Raw genomic sequence first — 24162 nt, 5'->3', positions numbered from 1 at the left:
CCCCCAAGGTAGCGCAGAGTTCCTCTCTCCAGGCCCCACCGCTATCTCCATGCCAGGCCTGGGATCGGTGGGAGGCGGAATAGATTCTGTGCCATCCGGGTGGCCCTCAGGGAACCCTGGAGAGAGACTCTACAGGTGAACGCCCCGCCCTGCCCCCAGCTCTGGGAAGACCGGGCTGCTTCCAAAACCCCACACCTTCACTCCCGCCCCTGGGCAATAACCCCCGCCCCCCCCCCCCCCCCCCTCCCTCCCCCCCCAAGGAGGAAGGCTTAGCTCAGGCCCGCAGGAAAAACCGCAATTGCTTCTGACATAACCCATTGATGGATTTCTGGCGGCTGTGCCCCCTTTGTGTCCCCAGAGCTGTTGTGGGCATATAAGGGCTGCCCCCAGGCCCAAGAGGGTGGAGGAGCTGGCAAGAGGCTGGGAACCTCCACCCACCCCTCGTGGAGCTGCAGGTGTGGGTAAGGCAGCCTGTGGCAGTCCCAACCTCATCCAGATCCCCAGCCATTGACCCTGTGACCATCCTGCTGTCCCATCTGAATAACGGGCATGGAAAGAATTCACCCTAGGAGGGCACTGGGGTTACCTGGAGGGTGATGGGACAAAAATCCCATTTTACCGATGGGAAAACTGGGGCTCAGCCAGGGGCAAAGGCAGGGATGGGTGCAACAGAGGACAGAGGACCGAACCACCCTACGGACAGGGCTCGAGGGGGGCCCATTTTTCTTTAAGCCATAGAAACCAGCTGTTTTCCCCTAGTGGGAATATTTCCTTCTGTAAGGGACCCTGAGGTTACAGGGAGCTGCTCTGGGACGATTCTTAGAGAAAGAAGATAGACACCGCCAAGATTGCTACCGGTGCCTATGGCATCCATTTGTACATTCGTGCAAGTAAGGGAATGTGCCCTCCTGGGCAGACACATCCTGTGCCAGGGCAGATGGTAGGTTAGTAAGGCATGGCTGGGTTTCCCTCCGCTCTTGCCCCCTCAGCAAGTACCCAGCTAGCACACAATCATGCACAGAGGCCCTAGACACAGTCCTTGACCTCATGGAGCTTACACAGATGGCAAACAAGGACACAAACACATAATGCATAGTGGTAAATTATGATAGCACCTTAGAATAAATATTCTGAGTGATGTCTAGTGACAAACAGACTTCTTTAGACAAAGGAAAGGAGGGAAGCCTTTCCAAGCTGGTAATATTTGTTCAGAACCTGAGACGAAGAGTCAGTCATGCAAAGAACCAGGGGACGAGCCTTCCTAACAGAAGGAAGAGCATATGCAAAGGCCCTGAGGTGGAAAAGGGCTTGGCATGTTTAAGACCAAGGAGGTCGAAGAGGCAGGCAGGGACCTAGTGGGTCATGGCAAGAAGCCTGGGTTCTATCTCAAAGGCAGTGGGAAGCAGGGTTTAAGCAGAGGTTACACAAGAGGTTAGATGGGTATGTAACTCTGTTCTCAGTTGCTCCATAAGGATAAGTCTCATCCTATGAAACTAGTAAGTCAGCCATGCTTTCACCTTCTGTCTCATTCCTTTCAACATGGAAGGATAGAAAGCGGGGAGGAGAGAAATGGGACATGTTAAGTAGTGTGTCCCCAGTCAGCCACACCTTCTGAAATGGCCTCATGAGCCAATGAGAAAGCAGGGCCAGGAAACGAAGCTCCCATCCTGCTGTCCTGGAAAGGAAGGTCCCTCTGTCACTCTCCCTCAGAGACCTGCAGGTCTACGTTCACCAGGGATTCAAAGGACTAAGACTTCTAAGTCAGACACATTAGCCGCTACTCTCCTGGGAGGGAGGCTGGACGGAGCTGGGCCGGGTGGGCAGGGGGGTCCCCACGCTGGTGATGGGGCCCAGGGGCCAGGCAAAGACTTGGGCACAAGGGATGCCTCAGTTCCCGGTTCTCCCCCTGCTAGGTGTGCCATCCAAGATGTTGGGTATGTGGTCCTTGCTTCTCCTCTGGGGGCTGGCGACTCCGTGCCAGGGGCTGCTCGAGAAGGTGGGCACGCTTGCTCGGATTGACAAGGATGAACTTGGCAAAGGTGAGCCTGAGGCGGGTAGTGTGTGAGGGGTCCAGCTGCCGTGTGGACGTCTGCATTGATATGCTAGGGTGGCTGCTTTAAGGAAGAGCAGTGACTCTCATCTACTCAGAGAGCTCGGGGACTAAAGGTTTGCTTGTGGGTTTCCGTGGGTGATCAGCTCACCTTCTCCTGAGAGGTGCGCTGGGTGAGGCGGTCTTCAGCCCTGTGGAGGCTGCGTCTGCCTCAGGGATGGGGCTGGGTGGGCTGGGGGAGGTGAAGAGGAGGGGGCTGGCTGGGCCAGCGTCTTTGCCCCATGTTTCCAGGATGGGGGAACTCAACTAGGCATAGGGTGCTCCGTGGCCCAACGGCCCAGGGTCACAGTCTCAGTGGTAGTGTATGGCAGCCGTGAGTAGGAAATGCTTCAGGGAATGACCCGGCCTGCCCCAGCCTCCCCAAGGAGGTCCCTTCTGTGCTGTCTTTCTTATAATCTACAGAGTCAGGCCAGGGGTATCCAGGAAGAGCAGAGGTCACCTCTTCCATCTTGGTCAAGCCCTGGTGGCTGTGGGCTTTCTCCTTTGCTCTCCCCTTTCTTTTGGTGCTACAGAGTGGCCCAGAGTCAAGGAGCCCTAGTCATACTTTTGGTCCCAAACCCAATTTGCGGTGCAACTTTGGGCAAGTCTCTGTCCTTCTCTGGGACATACTTCCCCCTTCTGAAAAATGAACTTACTCCCTCAACCTTCCTTGCAGCCATCCAGAACTCGCTGGTTGGGGGGCCCATTCTGCAGAACGTCCTGGGGACGGTCACATCTGTGAACCAGGGCCTCCTGGGCTCTGGGGGACTGCTCGGAGGAGGTGGCCTATTGAGCTATGGAGGGGTTTTTGGCGTTGTGGAAGAGATTTCTGGGTGAGTCCATACCCTGTGGCATCGCAACTCTTCACCTACCATGAGCCCTATAGAAATCCTTTCTTTGCTTCAGGGAAGAGAGGAGAGATTGATGGTCTTTAATTTGTTGGCAGGCAGTGGGGGGTAATGTGGGAAGCCCCGGATAGGGAGTCCCAGGGCCTGAGTCAGGAAATAATGAGTTCACTGCCTATCAGGAAACATGGGTGTAGCAGCACATCCCTGTGGCTGAGGGCTCTAGTTTTGGGGCTGACTTCAGTTACTCACTGTGTGAGCTAAGGCAAGTTGCTTAGTCTCTCTGGACTAATCCAGGTATCTGCCTGGTTCCCTCCCTCACATCCTTTGGGTGTCTACTCCAAGAAGCCCTGCTCTGAACAACCCTTTTTTGTCCCCTTACCTGATTTCAAGTTCTCCAGAAGATGAATCCCTCCTCCACCCCATATATGCTTTACTGGTTTGTTTCTTGCCTCCCCTGCTAGGTTATAAACCCCAGGATGGGTAGGGCTTCTGTTTGGCTGGTTTATTGCCATATCCCCAATATCATTAATAGTGCTTGATATATAATGGATGTTTGAAAAGTATTTTTGAATGAATGAATGAAATCACATAATGGCTAATATTTTAATAGCTTAACTTAATTACCACCTAGCCAGGTTTTCTGTGTAACTAGCACTGCGTTGAACGCTGTAAATTAAGTATCCCATGGAATCTAGAGGTAAGACTGTTATCAATAGCATTTAACAGGTGAGATTGAGGCCCTCAGCAGCCAAGGTACCTGTTCAAGCTCATCCAGCCAGAATGGTGGTGGGGGGTGTGGGTATTAATCATAGGCCTTACCTGCCTGCCCCAAGGGGGTGGTTGGTGGTGATCAGGGCCAGGTCAGCCTGGATAGCCAGGAGGAGTCAGCTAGCTGAAGGTGGATGCAGAATGGAAGGAAAGTCAACAGAAAAGTATTCCAGACTGAGGGAACAGCCTGGGCAAAGGCCCAGAGGACAGAAAAAGCAATGAGCTGTGGGGAGCTGTGTTTGGGAACCCGGCTGAGTTGCATGTGCATGAGTCTGGGGGGTGCAAGTAGGGAGACAATGATCCAGGTCAGATCTTTGTCTGGATCTGACAGACGGACAGACAGGTCTGAACCAGGATGGAGGCCATGGGGAGGGGTGAGAACACTTTAATTCACTGAGCCTCCAATGAGGGCAATATTACATTTACTGAACACATGCAGTACCAGCTTGAGCACACACATTTATCTCACTTGCCTTTGCAACGTTTGAGGCATCTACTAGTATTGGCCCACTTTACAGCTGAAAAGACTGAGGCCCAGTGGACAAAGTAATTGGGCCCACAGTTGGCTTTATGGGTTACAGATAGGATGTGGGACACAGGCCAGAGAGGCTCTAGGCACCACTGGTCTGAGAAGGTCAAAGCACTAACGGGACTGACACTGGGGGGTGCGGGCGTTTGGAGGTGAGCGACCCTCCCCTTGACCCCCATCCCAGGCTGAAGATCGAGGAACTCACACTGCCCAAGGTGTCACTGAAGCTGCTGCCTGGTTTTGGGGTGCAGCTGAGCCTGCACACCAAGGTGGGCCTGCATGGCTCTGGGTGAGTGTGTCCCTCTACCCTCCTGCTCCCCACCCCAGCCCACTGCTCCACTGGGGACCCCTACGCTGTTGCCCCTCCCCCCAACTCACTGACCACTGTACTTCCACCCACTGTACTTCCTCTCCACATTGGTCCCTTCCTGGATCCCATCCCACTACCCTCCCCAGGGACCTCCATCCCACTGCTCCCCAGGGACTTCTCTCTCTCCCTCCCTCCCACCCCCTGGACAGCTCTGGTACAGGGTGGGAAGAAGAGGATACAGGAACACGCAAAATGGGGCAGGGACGCAGTGGGTGACAGGAAGGGATGGGGGCTAGCCCACTCGCAGGACTAGCCCCCCACAACTCAGGGCTCCCGCAGCCCACGGGGGCGTGGCCGAGGCGGGCCCTGTTGGGTGGGGCCTGGCAGCCTGGCCACGCCCCCAGCATCCGGTCTCGCAGCCCCCTGGGGGGCCTCCTGCAGCTGGCTGCGGAGGTGAACGTGTCCTCGAGGGTGGCTCTGGGCGTGAGCTCGCGGGGCACGCCCATCCTCGTCCTCAAGCGCTGCAGCACGCTCCTGGGCCACATCAGCCTGCTCTCCGGGTGAGTTCGCAGCCTCCCGCCAGCGCCTGAACCCGCGGGTGGGCTTCCTGGGAGCCGCCGGGTGGGCGGGGCCTGACGTCACCCAGCTTCCGGTTGGTCCTACCTGTTCAACCCGCTGCGTAGACCCGGACCCGCAGACTGAGACCAATCACGGACTGGGACTTCGGCCCAGCCCCCAGCTACCATCACCCACTCCTGGGCGCTCCCCTTCTCCGCCCCGGCCACCCCCCACCCCCCACCCCGACCACGAGATCCTGTAGTCTCCTCTCCCAGAGGGAGTAGACCCTGGCCATCTCAGTTCCCCATCTCAGCACATCAGAGACCCAGCTCTGCCCCTGACTCGTTGTGTGACCCCAGAGGAACCTCCTCCTCTGCCTGGGCTCCAGTGTCCCCAGCTGTATAATGGGGACCTAAATTTGATGATCCAGAAGGCTCTTGGCACCTTTACATCCGTGTTTTTGCTGAATTGCTCAGGACACAGTGACCTTCCCTACACTTGTGTTGAACCATCACTTCTGTGGGACAACTGCGGTCTAAAGGGGCAAGAAACTTGCCGAAGGTCACACACAGATTGCGGCAAGGATGGAGATGGGCTGGTCTCTGGACGCAGATCCCGGGCTTTTCCCCAGGGCTGGGCACCCGCTGCTCCTCTGTCTCTTTGCAGCTCCACATTGGTTTCTACATTTCAGGCCAAACCCCATGCCCCCAGCCCATCTTTGTTGGGTGGCTCTGAGCAGGGAGGGGTAATCAGACAGCTCTGTGGTCACTCCCAGGAATAGGGTGAACGAGGGTTCTCTCCTCTAGTTCTATCCACGTCGAGCAACATTTTTTAAAAAGATTTTATTTATTTATTTGATAGAGATCACAAGTGGGCATAGAGGCAGGCAGAAAGAGAGAGAGGAGGAAGCAGGCTCCCTGCTGAGCAGAGAGCCTGATGCGGGGCCTGATCCTAGGACCCCGGGATCATGACCCGAGCCGAAGGCAGAGGCTTTAACCCACTGAGCCACCCAGGCACCCCGAGCAACGTTTCTTTTAAGGTGGGCTTTTACATATGGGGAAATGGAAGTCATCCCCTGGTTTCCACGGCAAGGCGGAGTCAAGTTTGAAACCCAGCTCCTCAGAGCCTGAGTCATCCCCACCCCTTCCGCCGGGAGAGGAGACAGAGATAGCCAGAGCCCCCAGTGCCCACTCCTCCCTGTCACCCCAGTTGGAGCTGTCCCTGTGTGGTGGCCCCACCCTCACCCTTCTCTCCTGGCACAGGCTGCTGCCCCCACCTCTCTTTGGGGTCGTGGAACAGACACTCTTCAAGGTGCTGCCCGGACTGGTGAGTGTGTGGGCCCCGGGCCAGACATGCCCCTGCCCTTGACTGCGCCTCTCCCTCCCCAGCTTTGAGTAAATCTGGGTGCCAGGCAGGATTAGGCTGTCCTTCCCTTGCACGCCTACTGAGTAATCCCATCCTGGCCTGCCCCTGAGCCTCCCAGGTGCCGCCAGCCAGTCTCTCGGGGGCCTGACACCACCCATCCCCGGACTTCCCGATCCCGAGTTGACAGCTCCAGATGACCTGAGCCCCCATTCCCAAATCCAAGCCCCTTTCTTGCCCCCTGCTCTGTCTTTGCCTCCTGTAGGATTATTGACTTTATACTTTTCTTTAAAACTAGCTTTGAAATGAAATTGAGTCACTCATTTTCAAAATGAATTAAAACTGAGCCCTGGGCTTGGCAAACATGTCCCGAAAAGCACACATATATCAATTAATACAACCTAAGTCAAACATGTCGTGATTAAGCTGCTCCAGAATGCCCGGGCGTGGCCTGCCCCAGCTGTCCCTGTGTCCTCCAGGGGACATGATGCGCCCCTGAGAATAGCTGGTCTGCCCAAAGCAGCCTTTCACTGGGACCAGTGAGGGGACAGTCTTTGCTGGAGTCACAGAGCCAAGGGCAGCCAGGCCTCCTGCCCCCCAGTCCTGGTAGGACCTCTCTTGTGAGTCCTTGCAAAGAATACCTGTGGGAATGGTTAGCAAAACTGCCCTGGGCTTGAAGAAGCCAATTGGAAATGAAGCTCAGGGGAGAAGGGAAGCTCCCAGCAGCAACAACCCCAGCCCAGGCCCATCCCAGGTGGATTTCAGCACCATGGAGTGGGTGCATTTTTTTTTTAAAGATTTTATTCATTTATTTTACAGACAGAGATTACAAGTAGGCAGAGAGGCAGGCAGAGAGAGAGGAGGAAGCAGGCTCCCCGCTAAGCAGAGAGCCCGATGTGGGGCTCGATCCCAGGGTCCTGGGATCATGACCTGAGCTGAAGGCAGAGGCTTTAACAAGTGGGTGCATTTTAATCTCAGCCCCTAGCTGGGGTCCCTAGGACAACTGGGTGCAAGGCAGGATTTGTGTAACTCAAAGAAGTTTTAAAAGTGAGGGTTGGTTATGTTTTTCTCTATGGCTACATAATGCTGGGTGGTAGTGAAGGGGGCTTTCCTTCATCATGGAGTAGGCGGGGGTTCTGAAGTTCTAGTCCCAATAATAAGTATTCATTATGTACTATTTTCCTTTACTACTTGGAAATAAAACTTGGGGAATTATAAAAAAAAAAAAAAAAAAAAAGTGAGGGTTGGTTACTAGCATTTTGAGATTGGAGGTTTCTCCTAACAGTCTCTGGTGCAGTCAGCCAGCCCAGCTGCCATCCCTCCTTCCTGCAGGTTATGTACGCCGGGGCCGAGGAGGGGTTCCTTCGGCCCAGCAGAGCCCCTCTGGTCTCCTCTCATTTCTGTGACATGCCTGACCCCAGAAATCCTGGAGTTAGGGCTCCCTGAGTGTCAAAGAAAAGGCAGCCCTCTCTTGTCTGAGAATAGCTGTGACCTTGGGCAGTTTGCCTTTCTTCCACCCCAGCAGTGGCATGAAGGGGCTGGACTGGGTCACCTCTGGGTTTCCTGCTCTGGGGAACTCAGACTCTATGACTCCCAGACCGCTTCTTCAATCCTGGGAGAGGAGGACAAACTACCTGCTGTCTGTCCTCCTCTCCCAGGGGCTTTCAGCACACACACGGTGGTGTAGTGTGCATATTAGATGGGCCCAGGCCTGACTCTCCGGGTGGGGGAGAGGGGTTCCCCTCTTCGGTGTCTGAATTTTAGGTTGTCCAGAGCCCACCCGGAGAGCAGGAGGAGCCTGAGACCTTGGAGGGGCAGCTGCCTTTGTCTCCTCCGGGGAGGCACACCCCAGCCGGCCTCTGAAACATGCCTCCCCTGTTCCTCCGGCATCCTTCGAGGTTTTCTCTGGGGGCCCCTGTAACTGGCCCTTTAGGCCATCTGCTCTGCCCTCTGACACCAAGGTCCAGCCCCTCCCCGCCTCTCGCCTGTGTGTCCCCTAGTCTGTCTGCACATTCTGACTTGCCTTGGACCCCAGGACCACAGAGCAAATGATTTAGAGAAAAGGCAGCTGTCCCCTGTGCTGGGCTGGGGCCACTATCTTCCTGTAACACCAGTTTCCTCTGGACACAGCTGTGCCCTATGGTGGACAGTGTGCTGGGCGTGGTGAATGAGCTCCTGGGGACTGTGCTGAGTAAGCTGGGGCCCATCCCACCTCTCCCTGCCCCTTCTCCCTCCCCCACCCCATTAGCCCAAGGAGGGGCGGGTACCAAGGACAGAGGAAGGGGCCGAATTCTGGGGCTTTAGCTTCCTCCTCAGACTTGATGAGGCTGGCACACGGAGGAGGTATAATGGTGGGGTTCTGGGCTGAGGCTGGTTCTGTGGGGCCTGGAGGCAGGTGTCCCCCTGCCAGGGGCTGAGGGCCACTTGTCCAGCACAGGCCATGTGTCTGGCGCTGTCAGAAGCATGAGGCAGATATTATTATTACCTGGACAGACAAGATGACTGAGGCCCAGAGCTTAAGTCAGGAACCCAAAGCCCGACAGCCACAGTGGCCTCCAGTCTCTTTGAGCCTTGTGGAGACACAGGTGCCTTTGAAAAATATAAAAAAAACATACCCAGGATAAGGATAGAGAACTTAGAGGCACACATGTCTCTCTATGTGGTGTTATGGGAGAGAGGCAGGACAATGTCATGGCTGGCCAATTAGTTCTGGAAAACTGAAATCCTGGCTTTGCCATTCTGTGGCTTGTGTGACTTTGGGCTGGTGACTTCCTCTGTGTGAGCCTCAGTTTCCTTATCTATAAAATGTGGATGACTTTAGTGCCTAAGTGAGCACTTAGTGGAATGCTAGGCACTCAATATGTAGAAGGTGGGCTTGTTATCATTGGGGGCTGGGCTCATGGGGTCTTTTTCCCTCCTCCCCTCCCCCTGCAGGCTTGGTGCCCCTTGGGGCTCTTGGATCCGTGGAATTTACTCTGGCCACGCTGCCTCTTATCTCTAACCAGTACATAGAGTTGGACATTAATGTGAGTGCCTACCCAGGCCCTTCCCACAGCTGGGGGTGGGGTGGGTTGTGGGCTGCTGGCAGAGGCTGGGTAGGGGATGCTGGGTCCAAGAGAGGTGGACAAGCCATGGTGTCTCCTCCCCTACAGCCCATCGTGAAAAGCGTAGCTGGTGACGTCATTGACTTCCCCAAGCCCCCCAAACCCATTAAGGTGCCCCCCAAGGAGGACCACACATCCCAGGTGGTTGTGCCTCTGTACCTCTTCAGCACCGTATTTGGGCTCCTGCAGACCAATGGTGCCCTTGACATAGACATCACCCCGGAACTGGTAAGTGTGGCACCCTGCCCCACCATGGCCAGACAGTGCTAGCAATAAGCCAGTCCTATCACCACCAGCCAGCCTTGACCAGCCCTCTTCTCTATAACTAGAGAGGGTTGAACAAGTTTACAGCAAACAGAGGCCCACTCTTGTTGCTAATCAATAAAGGCCCTCTACTTGGCTAAGTCTGAACGGGACCTCTGAATCCTTCTCTACATGGCACTCCAGGAAGTTCCTTTCAACTGGTCAAAACTGGCAGATGAAATGTAGCTAGTTTTTTGTCCCCATTCCATATGAGACCTTCTGGAGTCAAAGCCCAATTTTATACTAAAGTGTGGATGGTTGACATTTCCATTGCTTTCTCAAGGGCAGATTTGCATCGGAGAGAAGAAAACTAGGCTTGGACATTTGTTCTAAAGCTTCTCAGACCTCTCTGCTTCCATTCTGACCCTTCTCCTACCCTCACAGATGTCCAAGAGCCCCTCAGGAGCTTCACCCAGAGACATTTTTCTTAGTTTCACCCTTTCCAAAGACAGTGAGTCTGAGCCACCTGAGGCCTCTACATGCAGCTCAGGCCCACGGCGGCAAGGGTTGATCATTCACTTCCTGATGGTGGGGTCCAGAGAGTACCATGAAGGCCTATGGGAGGTGGGAATAGGGCCCTGAGCTGGGAGGTATGTATCTTCTAGCTGGAGGGAAGAGACAGGGAAGGCTAGGCAGAGACTATGAGTGTGAGAATGTGTGTGTCTGAGCAGCTTGTGTGTGTGTGTGTGTGTTCGCGCGCGCGCACGCGCATGTGCGCGTGTGTGGGGAGGAGGAAGGGACCTCAGTGGCCATGCATGATAGCTGTGTGTTGAGTGAGTGTCTGGGAATCCTTTGACCAGGAGAGAATGTGTTTGTATGTTTATCCTGTGTGAACAGTTACGTTCTGAAAAGTAGACGTGTAGTTCAGGGACCTCAGATGTCAGGGCTGGGTGGCTGGGCCATTATCGATGAAAACAGGCCTGATGGGGCTGTAGTGAGCTAAGGACCTTGTGCCTCATGTCTCTGGCAGCTGCCACTCAGTTTCCCCAAGGGGATGAGGTGCAGGCCGAGTGTGATCAGGCTTTCCAAATTCTTAGCCAAAATTCTTTCCAAATTCTGGCAAATTTATATGAAATTTCTTGATTTGTAAATGCTGGAAACAAATTCTCAGTTTTTGAAAATACCGTTTGGATAAAGGGCAGAAATGTCTGGGTTCAGATCCCTGGGCCTTCAGATCATAAGCTCTGGCAGAGTAGTGTAAGAGCTCTGGAGTCAGCTTCCCAGGTCAGATCCTGCAGCGCAACTTACCAGGGGTGACCTTGGGCAAGAGCATCAGGTTTCCTGCTTGCAGTGTAATGTAATGCTGACATGAGCAAAGGCACACAAAGCCCTTAGCTTGTGCCTGGCAAGTGGTAAACACTCATCACTGGCCAAGAGAAGGAACCCAAGTGTGTGTAGGGATGTGTGTTTATATAACTGGCAGGGGTGGGTGGGATGTGGGCAGAACCCTTCATGTATGCTGAAGAATTCCTGTCCTGTCTGTTCACCCCACACCCTACTTGGGCTTGGGTCCAGGTCCCCAGCAATGTGCCACTGACAACTACAGACCTGGCGGCTTTGGTCCCTGAGGTGAGTGACCCTCCCATGGGCTTTGATCCTTGTCGCTCTTTCCCGATAAGCCTGAGTGAACTCCTGAATCTTTCTCAACACAGCTCTCATTGAGTCCAAATTCACACTAAAATTTCAATGACTGCCACTTAAACTTTCCTGACAGCAGACTTTGCTCAAAGTTTAACTGCCCAAAAGTCAACCACGCATTTGTCCTGTCGCTCCGTCAGGCAGAGGACAGGAGAGTCTTCCTCTCCTTCCGCCAGCCCAACTTCATCTTGGTCTCGATCTTCTCCACCCCCAGGGAGAAGATTCCGGGTGCTGGCCCTGAGGAGGGAAAGGGAAGGAGAGGATTCAGGGAGGGTTGACTAGTGGGCATCCCTCTGTGTGTGACTTCAGGGCCTGGGCCCAGCTTTCCTGACTGTTCAGCTGGGGCTGGACCAGCTACTTTCCAGCTGTGGGAATCTGAATTCATACTAAAGTTGAAATGACTACTACAAGGTCCTTATATAATAGCAGATTCTGATAGAGTTTGGAATGAGGTCCAGAAGGTCTGGGTTTCTACTGGGGAAGATGGAGGGGGGCAGCTGAGTTTGGGGGCACAGAGAACAAACTGAGTCCTTGAAAGGTGGTGATTTATATCCACCTTAGTGGGCATGGTTGGGGCCGCTGCTTCTGGGAGTTCTTGGCCAAAGTGCATACAGGTCTTAGGCAAGGGAGGGGATGGGGCTAGATAAGAAGAGGAACCTCCCAAGAGCAGGAGTCGGAAGCTGGAGAGGGACCTGGGGAAGCCAGGGGTGGCATGTGGGGGGGACCTGTGCCTGTAGCAAGCTGGGCCTTGTCCCTCCAGTGTGGGGAGGCTGGGCCTGTCTGGAGGCAGAAGCATTTGTAATTGCGGGGTCAGAGCCCCGTGGCCCCAGCTCTGAGGCTGGTTCTGTGGCTTCAGAATCTGGACACATAAAGATGGAATCTGGCGATTCTGTCTTTATGACCCTGTGACTCTGGCAGTCGGGGCTGGATGGGTCACCAGGCTCCAGCATTCAGGTGGTCTTAAGCTTCGGTGACTCCCTGGCTTCCAGCATTTCCATGATGTCGTGATTGGGAAGCGTGGAATTTCCGAACTGTGAAATTCATTCAGTCAGTCAGCAGCACTCACCGAGCACCTGCTGGGTCCCAGGCCCTGTGCTAGGCACTGGGCATCCAGAAGGAGCCAAAGGAGAAAAGCAGACCAATGTCTGTCTGCTTCAGGAGCGGCCATCCTGGTAGGGGTGACAGACATTGGACACATGAATAAGGAGACTATTCGCAGCATCAGAAGGCGGAAGAGGACAGGGCGGGGAAGGTCAAGGAAGAGGTGGGAGTAGTGATTTTAAGGAGGTGCTTTGCGAAGGCCTACCTAAGGAGGTGACGTTTGAACAGTAGGCCAAAGGAGCGGAGGGAGGGCAGCATGCGAGTTTCTGGAGGAGCGAACAGTAAGGGCCAAGGCCCTGAGGTAGGAGTGTGCTGGCAGGCTGGAGGGACAGCAGAGGGGCCAGTGAGGCTGGACAGAATGAGGGGCCAGTGGTTGGAGGGGAGATGGAGAGGAGGGCCGAGGATGGGTCGCGCAGGGCCTGTGGATTGGCGGGGGATTTTGACTTCGAGACGGAAGGCTGATTCAGTTCCATGGGTTGACGTCTCCCCACTTGAATGTCAGGTTTGGGAGGGGGAGTTGGGGGGGCATGGGCAGGACTGTCTGGGTAAGGCTGTAACCTTAGACCCCAACATGGCGCCCAGTGCCCATCAGGTGCTCAGGGAGTGTTTGCTGACTGACTGGTTGTATTATTGGGGCACTGACTGAAGCTGCCCTCATGCCCCCTGCCCTGCCCCTGCCTCTCCCCAGGCCCTGGGAAAGTTGCCCCCTGGCCAGCAGCTCCTGCTCTCCATGCGGGTGAAGAAAGCACCGTCAGTCACGCTCCAGAAGGGCAAGGCCATCATCTCTATTCCGGCTAACATCCATGTGCTCTCCTACCACCCGAAAGGGACCCCTGAAGCCCTCTTCGAGCTGAATGCGGTGAGTGGCCCAGGGATGGGAGCCTGGCACTGGGGTTCTACACTGTCGAGGACCCTGATTTCGGGGAGGAGGGCCGGCATGATGCAGCACAGGAAGTCACCCCCTCCATGGCCGTCATCTGAGCCAAGGCCCGGGTACCCGCTCCATCATGCATCTGTCTGGTCCTGTCTGCTCTGTCTTCCCCAGATCCCAGGAATGACTCCCCAACTCCTCAGACTCTCTGTGCTCAGATAGCTCTCGGGGGACCCTTTCACTTCCTCCTGGCCCTCCACCTCTGCTGGTTTCCCCAAATGCACAGCTGGGAGAGGCAGGTCCTTCCCTGCTCCCCCTCCGTCCTGGGCTCCCAGGACAAAGCACCTTCGCCTGGCATTCATGCCCTCCCGCCATCCTCTGCCTCAGTGACTCAGGGCTCGCCCTGAGGCAGGGCCCACCACCTGCAGTGCCGTCTCCCCCTGCCCTTGGCTAATTCTTCCTCTTTCAAGATTCAGTTCTGGTGTCACGTCAACAGGGAGCGCCTTTCCTTGCCACCCTGTAGGCTGGAGTCTGGGTCTCTCCAAGCTCCTGGAGCCCCAGAGCTTCCTCTCATGCAACACCAGGTGCCCTCACTGCTCTGCTTCCTGGACACCAGAACCTTCAAGTCACCTCCTCTTGGCCCCGGAGGGACCCTAGCACACAGTAGGGCTACAGTAGGGATTTGTGGAGGGAACGGATGTTGGAAATTCACCTGTTGGCCAAAGCGGACCTGTCCTCAAGCTCCTCCTACCACATTCATGGTTAACCTCCGCTTGCTTTTTCCATGCAGGTTTTGACTTTAAATGCCCAGCTGGCTCCCTCGGCTACCAAGCTGCACCTTTCACTGTCCCTGGAACGGTAACATGGGGTCCTGGGCCTTGTCTTTAGGAACAAGAATTAAGGGCCAACTAGAACCACCATCCATTCGTGGAGCATCAGTTAAGTTGCTGGTGTTCTACCAGCCTCTTCCTTAACCTGCAGGACCTGCCAGGGAGGGGTCGGTGTTAGCCCATTTTACAGATGGGACAACCGGGGCTCAGGGAAGCAGGATCCAGAGCAGGCTTCTTCCTCCACATCTGCTCCAAACCTGGCCTGGGAGATAAACCAGCCTCCAGGTCATGGAGCCCCAGTATCTGAGTTACCAGCCCCAGAGACTAGCCACAGAGATAACTGCAAAATGCTTTGTTATTCCCGTGGACTAGTTACTTCTCTAATCTCTCCTCTGCCCGTGGTAACTAGGCCCCAAGATAACCATAAAAACTGAGATGGTTATGTTGGTGACAGTCCTTCCTGACACGTGCATGGCACTTGACAGCCAGCAAAGCCCGGGCTCACACAGCAGTCTTTCCCCAGAAGCCAGGCTGTGGTCTGGGCCTCCACTCTCCAGGCCCAGTGCTGTTACCATGGCCTGAGGCCTGGGGACCTGCCTGTCCCTCCCCTGGATGTGGAGAGCTTTCCTAGGGGTTTCTGGGATCTGCCTGTCCTGAACTGTAGGCACCCAGAGCTCACCTGACCCCACCATATTCATGTCCTCTGCAGGCCCCCCTGCAAGTCTCCATTATCACCCTAACTCTAGCCTTGTCCCCTGCCTGGCTTTGCTTCTCCTTTCTGGGGGTAGTTCATAACGTCAGACCTTCAGGAAATAGAGGTGTGTTTCCAGGCTCTGGCGCTGCACCTATATTTGGACCAACTGGGATCTGTCAGTGCGTTGCTTAGTGTGCACCTGCTGGATGCAGGGAACCCTGTGTCCAGTGCTTAGTCTGTGGGAGGGCCGTTCCTTCGGGAGGTTCAGCCACTTGCTCAGGGCCAAACAGCTGGGAGGGAGATCAAGAAAACAGGACCACAGAGTCAGAGGTGGCGGTCATGATCTCTCAGAAGGTTAGATCTGTTCAGGTCCATTTTACAGGTGGGAAAACTGAGTCCCTGAGTCAAGGCTGAACAGAGGCAGAGCTGGGGCTGTAACCCTGTTTCCTGATCCTGGAGAGCTAGGGGTGGGGCAGGCTGGGAGTGGGGTGGGCAGAGTGGGGAAATGGGTGCTGTGGCCCCTCAGTGGCTCTCTTCTTTCCACCAGGCTCAGTGCCAAGCTGGCCTCCTCCTTCTCCCACGCCTTTGATGTAAGTTCCTGGGAGGGGGAGCAGCTTCCCAATGGTGAGGGTCTTCAAGTGGGGGGTGGAGAGGGGCAGGATGAGTCATGATTCATATGCCTGAGCTGACTCCAGTCTGGGCTCTGCCCCGGCAAGCCAGAGTGGACAAACATCAGAGCAAGTATGCATGTGTGTGTCATCGTCTTAGGAAAGGGAATCTTGTGATCTTCAAAAGTCTTGGAACCTCACAAAGTTGTAAAAATCCAGAATCTCACAAGGGCTCAAAATTCTGGAATTTCACACAAGTAATAATGTTCCTAAACTTGGAAAGTTCTAACATTTCAGAGCCCCACAGATCCCTGGTGTCTCAGAGTTCTAAAGATCTGGAGTCCCACAATGGTCTCAGGTTCTAGAACATTCTAAGGGTCCCTAAATGGATAGGAATCTAAGAGCAGACCACTCAAAGTTCTATTGGAGCTGGGCATGTTTTCTGCACTTTCTCAGGCATTCCCCCTCCCAGCCCCACAGACCCTTCCTCTAGGAAGACAGCTCTTCAAACTCATGGGGCCTTCATGAAACTGTTCTAAATCAGAGTCCCATTTGGGGTTGTTGATGGACAGCCACCCCAGTGGGCCCTGTGCCCACCAGGAATGTGTACTCAGGTTTGGGGAAGGCTCAGCAGCTGGACTTCTGAATTCCCTGCCCAGGAACGGAGGTGCTGCTCCTGGTGAAGCCACACCTCCCAGGCTTCCCTGTTCTCTGTTGCAGGTTACCCGCTTAGAAGAATGGCTCAGTGATGTGGTCCGGGTGGCCTATGTGCCGAAGCTCAATGGTATGGGTGGGCTCTGCTCTCTTCTTGGAAACATGGAATGCCTAAAATCAGATTGTCCGTGGTTCTGATAGAGACACTGAGGCTGGAGGAGTTGATCCCCTTTTCTAAGATGTAGAAACTGAGGCACTGATGTTTCCATTCAAACTGCATTGATGAGCACCTCCATCACGCCAGACCCTGGGCCCTGAAATCTGTCTGACCGACGTTGACTTAAGCTCACAGTCCAGAGGGAAATAGTCATATAAACAAGTGATTAAAATACAGATGACTCAGAGTGTGCAAGGGACTGATAGAACCTGAAGGCAGCCACTGACGACAATTCAGAACAGGAGCATTTTTGTTTGGGTTTAGTAGGATGAGTAGGAGTCTGCCCATCAGGACAACTGAGTCCCCAAGAACAGAAATGGCTGGCTCAAGGAAACTGGTCCCAGTCCCCCACATACCTTTGTTTTCAACCATTTCCTCCTCACAGTGGACCTGGATGTTGGAATTCCCCTGCCCAAGGTTCTCAATGTCAATTTTGCCAATGCAGCCCTGGAGATCATCGAGGTAAGCTTCTCGCGCAGGTATGGCTTTGAGCTGAGGGGAATGCCCTGCCTCGCCGTCTGGTCTGTCCCTGCACCGTTCTCTAAGTTGCTCAGGGCATTACAGGTTAGTTCACCTGGGAATGTCAAACATAGGATGGGTGCTACAACTCCTTCCTCACTTGCCCACGGTAGACATTGTCAGTTGATCACAGAGTCCTCTCCTGTTGAATGCAGACACGCGACTGACCTATAGAATGGGATCTCAGACTCACTCGCAGAGTCCCAGCTCCCCTGGCCCAGGGGGAGCAAACCTATGTCCCGTCTCTCCTTCATCCTCTGCCTGTGGTAGGCATTGACAGGCATGGCTAATAGATCATGACACTTTTTCTTGCTGAGTATCAACATGGCCTCACTATCCTTTTCGATCCAGCACCATTCTGAGTCTTGGAACAGCTTTGGGAGGTGGACAGAGCAGGGAATTGTGGATCCAGTTCTCAGAAGAGGAATGGGGATGAAGGAGGTCAAATTTCTGGCCCAAGGCCACTCAGTAAATTAGCAGGAGAAATGGCACTTGAACTTGTGTCTCTTGACCTAAGTCCCGAAGTCAGTGACCTCTCCCACACTAGATGTCATTCATTCATCATCCACTCACTTGTTTGTTCATTTAGTTAACGAGTACTTGCTGGGTTCCAGGTTCAGTGCTAACCCCAGGGCAGGACTTGGGGCCAGGGTGTGGGGGAGGAGGAGGGTCTACATGGAGACCCCGGGGACAGAGGGCATGGCAGATGGGCTAACTGAAAACCTTGCTCCTTGCAGAATGCCGTTGTGCTGACTGTGGCCTCCTGAAGCTGAGAATGGCCACCTGCCTTCCCCGTTGACTTCCAGAGTCCATGTACCTGCCCACTCGGCCTCAGTTTCCCTCCCGGTCTCTAGCCTGTGTCGGTGACAGGGTTAGTGTCCCTTATCCACCCAGGACCACCCAGGTGCTCTGGCCCTGCCGCTCTGCCCCCAGTCTGGGGTGGGGACTGCAGGGCTGGCCACAGGACACTGCTTTGAAGAGCACTCTGGCCTCAGTGGAGAGCTTTGAGCTTTCAATAAACCGCTTCTCTCTCTCTTGGCACCTCCTGCTCGTTTATTCCCGAGCATGGAGGGGGGCTTCCTCGGCCTCTTTGTGGAACCCTCCTCACCAGCTCCAGGCCGGGGCTCCTGGAGGGTGAGGGACTTGGGGCCTAGTCCTTGTAGCTTTGCCTCCCAAATTTACCTCGTTGGCCTGGGAAGCCTCTGTGTCTTGTCCTGCCTTCCTTCACCTCTGCCTCGGGCTCTTCATGTCCCCCTTGCCTGACCCCTGCTCCCCTCCCATCTCTAGTTTTCTAAGTACCTGGATATTTCACTCTGAGTCTCTCTGATTCTGTATCTGTCTGTCTGTCTCTGCCTCTCCGACTTGGGGACACTTCTCAGAAGCGATCTGTGAGCAGAAGGGTGAATAGGAGTTTTTCAGGGAGAAAAGGAGCCAGCATTCTTGGAAGGAAGGAAGACCTGGTTCTGCCCTGAAGGGATCCCTATGGGCTTCACATCAGTGGTGGACTTGCCACAGGACAGGCCTCAGAACAAACTATACCAAATGCTCATAGAGTGGATGGGGAAACTGAGGCCAGAGAGGGGCCTGGCTGGCCCAAGACCACACCACAGTAGAGTTGCCTTGGGAAACTGGGGGTCCTGCCTCAGTGCTGGGTTCCTCTCCACTGCTCAGGATTGGCCCCCTGGGTTCTGGGGAATGACCCCAAGTTGGCACTTACATGTGGGCTTGAGGGAAGATGTGCCAATGAAGTCTTGGAGGGGGGTGGCTCAGGATTTGGGGAGACAGAAGAGAGTTGCAGCATTTGTGCATTAATAGGTTGAAGGGTTTTGCATTAACAGGAATGACCCTGTGACCACCCACCCATCCAGCTAGCCTCCCAGCCTCCTTCCTTTCCTTCCTTCCTCCTCCTTCCTCATCCCATCCACTCACCCTACAGTTATCGGCCCCTATTGGCATGTATGCCAAGCCTGGGGCTAACTGACATGTTGGGGTTTATCTTTGCCTCTTTTCTTACTTCCTTTGTCTCTTGACTCCCACCCAGAACAGAGCAGTGGTTCAATGAGTGGCCCAGGTTAGCTGTCTGTGTTCAAATCCCATCCCAAGTGCCCATGAGCCATGTGGCTTTGGGCAAGTCATTCAATCCCTCTGACTCTCGATCTCTTCATTGGTAACTTGCGGTTGATAGTAGTGAGGTTTTGCGGGTACCCAGCACTCAGGACGGTGAGCTCCTGTTACTGCTACATGGCTCTGCCTTCCCATCACGCTTCATCTGCTCCCTCCCACTCCCATCCTCCTCCAGCCCTTCCTTGACCACTTCTGACCATCTCACCACCGTTGATAGCACTCCAATTCCTCTGGGAGCATGGAGAAGGAGCAGAGTGGTCCCTGTGCCTCAGGCTCCTCATCTGTGAAATGGGAACACTCTAGGACTCACTCATAGGTCGTTTGAGGATTATGTGAGAAAATCATCATCAAGTATAGAGAAGCGTGCCTGGCATGCGGTAGACCTACCTGCTATGTGGCCAGGCCCTCACGTGGGGCCTCCTCTATTCCTGGAGCAGCACCCCTCACCTAGGTGTGCCTGGCAGACTCTTGCCAGTCCTCCACATGCAGGACACCTGCAGCCTTCGGCCTCCCCGTGCTATAGGCAGGGTCCCTTACTGTCCCCGCCACACTGGGTTGTCACTCCTTGGTCCCATTTTCCCCCTCGACCAAGAGCGCTGCCAAATCAGGGACGGTATCTGCTGCATCACAGTGAGCACCGTGGCTTCGTGGGGTAGCTGTGAGAGCAGCTGATCTCCACTGAGCACCTACTGTATATCAGTCTTGGCATTTCCTGCCTAACACCCCTCACCTTAGTGAATTTTCACAGCGACCGGAATCAGTGGATGTGACGGCTCTGTTTTACAGAGGAGGAAACGGAGGCTCAGGGAAATAGAACTGGCCAGCCCCAGAGTGATAGAGCCAGGATTTGAACCAGATCCTTCTGACCCTATTTCTAACACCTGGGTGTTTCCCCTGTCATGCTGTAAAGTATTTGCTGTATTTATTATGTTTCCTGTTCCAAGGGCTTTAGGTATGTTGTGTTTTTGACTACTTGAACCAACCCTGCTTTCTAGGAACTGTTTTTACCCTCAATCCATAGTTGAGGACCCTGAGACACAGAGACGTTAAGTGACTGGCCCCCAGCCCAGCACAGCTAGGAAGAGACAAGGTCAGGATTTGAACCCGGCTCCCTGACTCCAGAGCCCAAGCTCTGAACCTTTGCACTTCGAGCAGGGGGATGAAATCAGATATGTAGAGAGCCCCTCGACGGGTAGCCCCCTTGCAGCTGACAGCCCACGAGACCCGGCGGAAGGAAGGGCAAGTAATGGGACTGGTTCTGTTTCCTGATCCCTCAGCCCCTTGCCTGAGCCCCCCACGTGGCCCCCCGCACAACTGAGTCACCTTTGGGTGAGTCCGTCACCTCCCAGGGCCTGGTTGCTCCAGCCCTAGACAAAGGTGCCTTTTGGACACTAATCCCAGGTGATCTCCCTGGCGCCAGAGTTGTGCTAATCCTCTCGGGGCTCCAGGGGACAGGCCAGCCTCATGGCCACCGGGGTCTGGTGGGTCGCAGGACCGGGAAGGGCACGGAGCCTCAGGTGACGGGCGCTAGCCAACCACCTTCCTGTGTGTGCTGCCCTCTAGTTTCCAGTGCACAGTGGTCCCTGTGGGGGGAGGAGGGGGGCACAGAGCACCATTGCCTTCTTGCATTGTATTTCCATTTTTAAAGGTAAAATATTTGTTTAGGAAGCATTTATATCACACTAAATGCCAGACAATGGGGAACCAACAAGGGGGCTGCTGTTTGCTGAGCCCCCACGAGGCTCTAGGCACATTCCAGGCATCTTCTATGTAACCTTCCAAACCCAGCTAGGGCAGTGAAGTTATTTATGCGAGACTGAGGGCCTGGAGCGGGGCTTGTGTGGGGTGGAGAGAGCAAATGGGACATGGGAGGAATGCAGGTATGCGTGGTTCTCAGGGCCCCCGCCCTAGAGCCCTTCCAGCCCCCACAAGTGATCAGGGAGCCCAGGGCTGGGGCTAAAGCCCACTCCCCCCGCAACGTTCACGGCTCGCTCAGATATGTTGCCATGTGGAACCAGCAGGGACCTGGATGATGGGGATAAGAAGGCCACCTACTAAGCACCCCCTGTGTGTCTAGCCCTGTTCTCAAGGCCGCGCGTGATTAAGTCCCTCCATCCTCACAACACTCTTGAGGCAGACCCATCCTGGTCACCATCTCAAAACCGAAGAATCAGAGGCTTGGAGAGACATGGCAGCAGAACTCAAATCCAGCATCCAGCTCCAAAGTCTGTTTACTGATGCACCCGCTGCAGATGGGGAAACAGAGTCGCAGAGTGGGGCAGACCCAGGGGCCAGTGATGACAGTGAGCTTGGCGGGACTTGATGCCCCTGCTGCCCCCAGGGAGGGAGGAGGAAGCCATCTCCTTGCAGAATTCAGGGAAACACATTTCTTCTCAGCCCGATTTGAGACCAGGCCTTGATGGGGAGAAAGAAATGCCCCCCCACCGCCAACCAGGAGAACCTAGTGGGGGCAGGGGGGAGGTGGCATCCATGAAACATGGAGGCAGGACCCTGATGGGGGCTGGGGGGTGGGAAGCAAGGACTCTGAGAACTCCAAGCCCAGTGGAGAGTGAGCGCTCACATTCATTCATTCCCTACATTCATTCCCTACACTGGCAGCTGTGCCCGTGCTGGCTGGGTTTTGAGGGACAGGTCTGGTTTGTCCAGAGCAACACCATCTCTCATGGGCTATAGAGGGCCCTGGGTGGCCCAGGGGAAGGGTCAGGGTTGGGGTTGTCACAGAAGGCTCACCAGAGCAGCCGACATTTCTGTACAATTATCACCAATGGAGTCTGGAGGAGGGAATCCTGTGGCAAATATTGCACGTGCAAAGGCCCAGAGACAGGGAAGGGGGGGGGGGGGGGGGGTGGAATGAGCAGCACACTGTACAGAGAAGAGCAGGATGGAGTGTGGGAAGTGGATCCACCTTGGATGCCAAGGAAGGGGCCCGGGCTCTGTCCCGGCTGGTCTTGGAGGGGAAGTGGCTGCCTCTGAGGCATTGACTGGGAAGGGGCAGGAGGCAACATTCTGAGGTGATGGAGACGGTTCTATTCGGAGATGGGGTATGGGCTACATGATTGTACCAAATTGTCAAAATTCAACAAATAAACACTTGAGATCCGTGTATTTCACTGTTTATACTTTACATCCACAGAAAAGAGTCACAATGACATGCATATTGAGGCGTTTAGAAGGAAATGTACTGTTCCCTGAAGTTTACTTTGAAATACATTTTTTAAAAAGATGGATTGTCAGATGCATGGGTGGATAGGAGATGGAGTAAGAGGAACAGCGTTGACGGCCAGGGTAGCTGGGAGGGCGGAAGGTGACAAGTGTGTGGGTCTTCAAGGTACAATTATTTCAACTTCGCTGTATGTGTGAACATTTCAGAATGAAGGACTGGGAGAAAACCTTCTACAGGAAAAAAGAAGCCCATCTACTTGTTCTCTTCACACCAGCCCCAACTTTGAAGAGTCAGACCTATATGCATCTCCCTGAATCTTCCAATCTGTCCCGGGAGGCAGGCATTATACCCATCTAACAGATGGAAATGATGAGAGACACAGAGAAGGGGAACGGCTGGCCCAAGGTCATGCAGTGAGTTGGGGGTTGAACCTGAGTTTGAACCTGAGTCAGCCTGAGGCTGAGTCCAGTCCCGGGGCTCTTCCTGGCTGCCCAGGCCATCTGAAGCGGGCAGGGCTTGACTCACAGCTGAAACCAGATGCGTCTTAGGTGTTTCTAGTTCTCCCATCTGGGGCCTGCCTCTACAGAGAACCCAGTAATGTGCACAGAGGCTGATAAACCCCAGCTCTTGTGACACCATCCGGGGCTGAACATAACTCTCAGAATTAGCCACAAACCGCAAACCTTTGTGGTTTGGGGGCTCAATGCCCGATTTGCAGAGCACATCTGGATACCGATCTCTCGTAATTACATGGTGTTTCCCTCTCTAGGTCTGGGCTCCAACCCAGCTGCTATATAAGCTTGGCCTGCAACTAGACTCAGCCAAAAGCAGAGGGCTGGGTGGACAGGACCTCTCAAACCGGAACTTCAGGGACATTTCAGGGGTAAGGAGGAGCCCCTTTCCCATTCAGTATCTGGGTAGGGGGGAGGCTAAGGCCTTGGGAGGCACGGAGAAGAGTCTCAGACAGGAGACCTATGAGGGTGACACCTCTCTGAGCCTCTGTTGTCTTGCCTATAACATAGACACAGACAGGAGAGCCTCTCAGGGATCAACAAAAGGGACTGAACCACACCAGTGACCATGGGTTAACAGAGCTGCACTTACATTTCCAGGAATTTGGGGTACCCGGCACCTTTGCTGCTTCTCTGAGACTCCTCAGCTGCTTGCCAGAAATCCCTCCATTGGTGCCCATCTTTCTAACTGAAGATGGTGATCCCTTTTTGTACACAGAACTTTCTAGGTAGTAGGTAAAGATGAGGTGAAGAAGCCAGGACAAAAATTTTTTTGCATATATTAGTCCTTCATATTCTAGTATAAGTGAGTGCTTCCAATATTCTGGAAGTAGATGGGAGTGGGGAAGAAACGTGGGGGCTCTGTGAACTTTAAGAGAAGTGGAGGCCGGGAGAAGAGAATAGGTTACGTAAGTGGAGGGGGCTGAAGCTAGTGATTTTACAATTTGGCCCAGAGGGGAGTCAATGATCCTCTAAAGCTGACGACTGGGTAGACTGAATTAAGAGTGAGAGAAGCGGGTGAGGGCATGGTGGCAGCAGCATAAAGTCTCTTAGAGGCTGAGCAGCTCATCCCAAAACGCATGCTTTCCTCCTCTCCAATCTCATAACAAGCCACACCCACTCTTCAGGGCTCTGTAATAATAGTACCAAGACATCAGCAACAGCTGCTGTTTATTGAGTGTCTACCTCATACCAGAAACAATGTGTCAGTAATTAGGAGCAGAGGTTCAGAAAAGTCAAGTCTCTTGTATAAGGATTAAAACCCAGATAGCTCTGATCCAGAGCCCTCAATCGTAACTACATGGTGTAGGACTATCTCCTCCAAAGAGGCAGAAATGTT

At 54.2% G+C, this 24162-nt stretch overlaps 1 protein-coding gene across 1 annotated transcript; it reads left to right on the top strand.

Moving 5' to 3' along the window:
• Positions 1-1921: 1921 nt before the first annotated feature.
• LOC111141743 (BPI fold containing family B member 3) lies at positions 1922-18021 on the top strand. Its single transcript, XM_022494536.1, has 15 exons — positions 1922-2039; positions 2766-2922; positions 4419-4523; positions 4964-5104; positions 6365-6428; positions 8595-8655; positions 9399-9490; positions 9617-9796; positions 11387-11440; positions 13299-13469; positions 14272-14339; positions 15553-15595; positions 16334-16397; positions 16870-16946; positions 17741-18021. The coding sequence occupies exons 1-15, from the start codon at positions 1928-1930 to the stop codon at positions 17768-17770; spliced, it is 1419 nt and encodes a 472-aa protein (XP_022350244.1). The 5' UTR covers positions 1922-1927; the 3' UTR covers positions 17771-18021.
• The last annotated feature ends 6141 nt before the right edge of the window (positions 18022-24162 follow it).

This window comes from Enhydra lutris, unplaced genomic scaffold, assembly GCF_002288905.1.
Source record: "Enhydra lutris kenyoni isolate GAN:26980312 unplaced genomic scaffold, ASM228890v2 scaffoldscaffold6, whole genome shotgun sequence".
NCBI lineage: Eukaryota > Metazoa > Chordata > Mammalia > Carnivora > Mustelidae > Enhydra > Enhydra lutris.
Note: the sequence above shows the minus strand (reverse complement) of the source record. Positions and strands in the feature narration are given on the sequence as shown.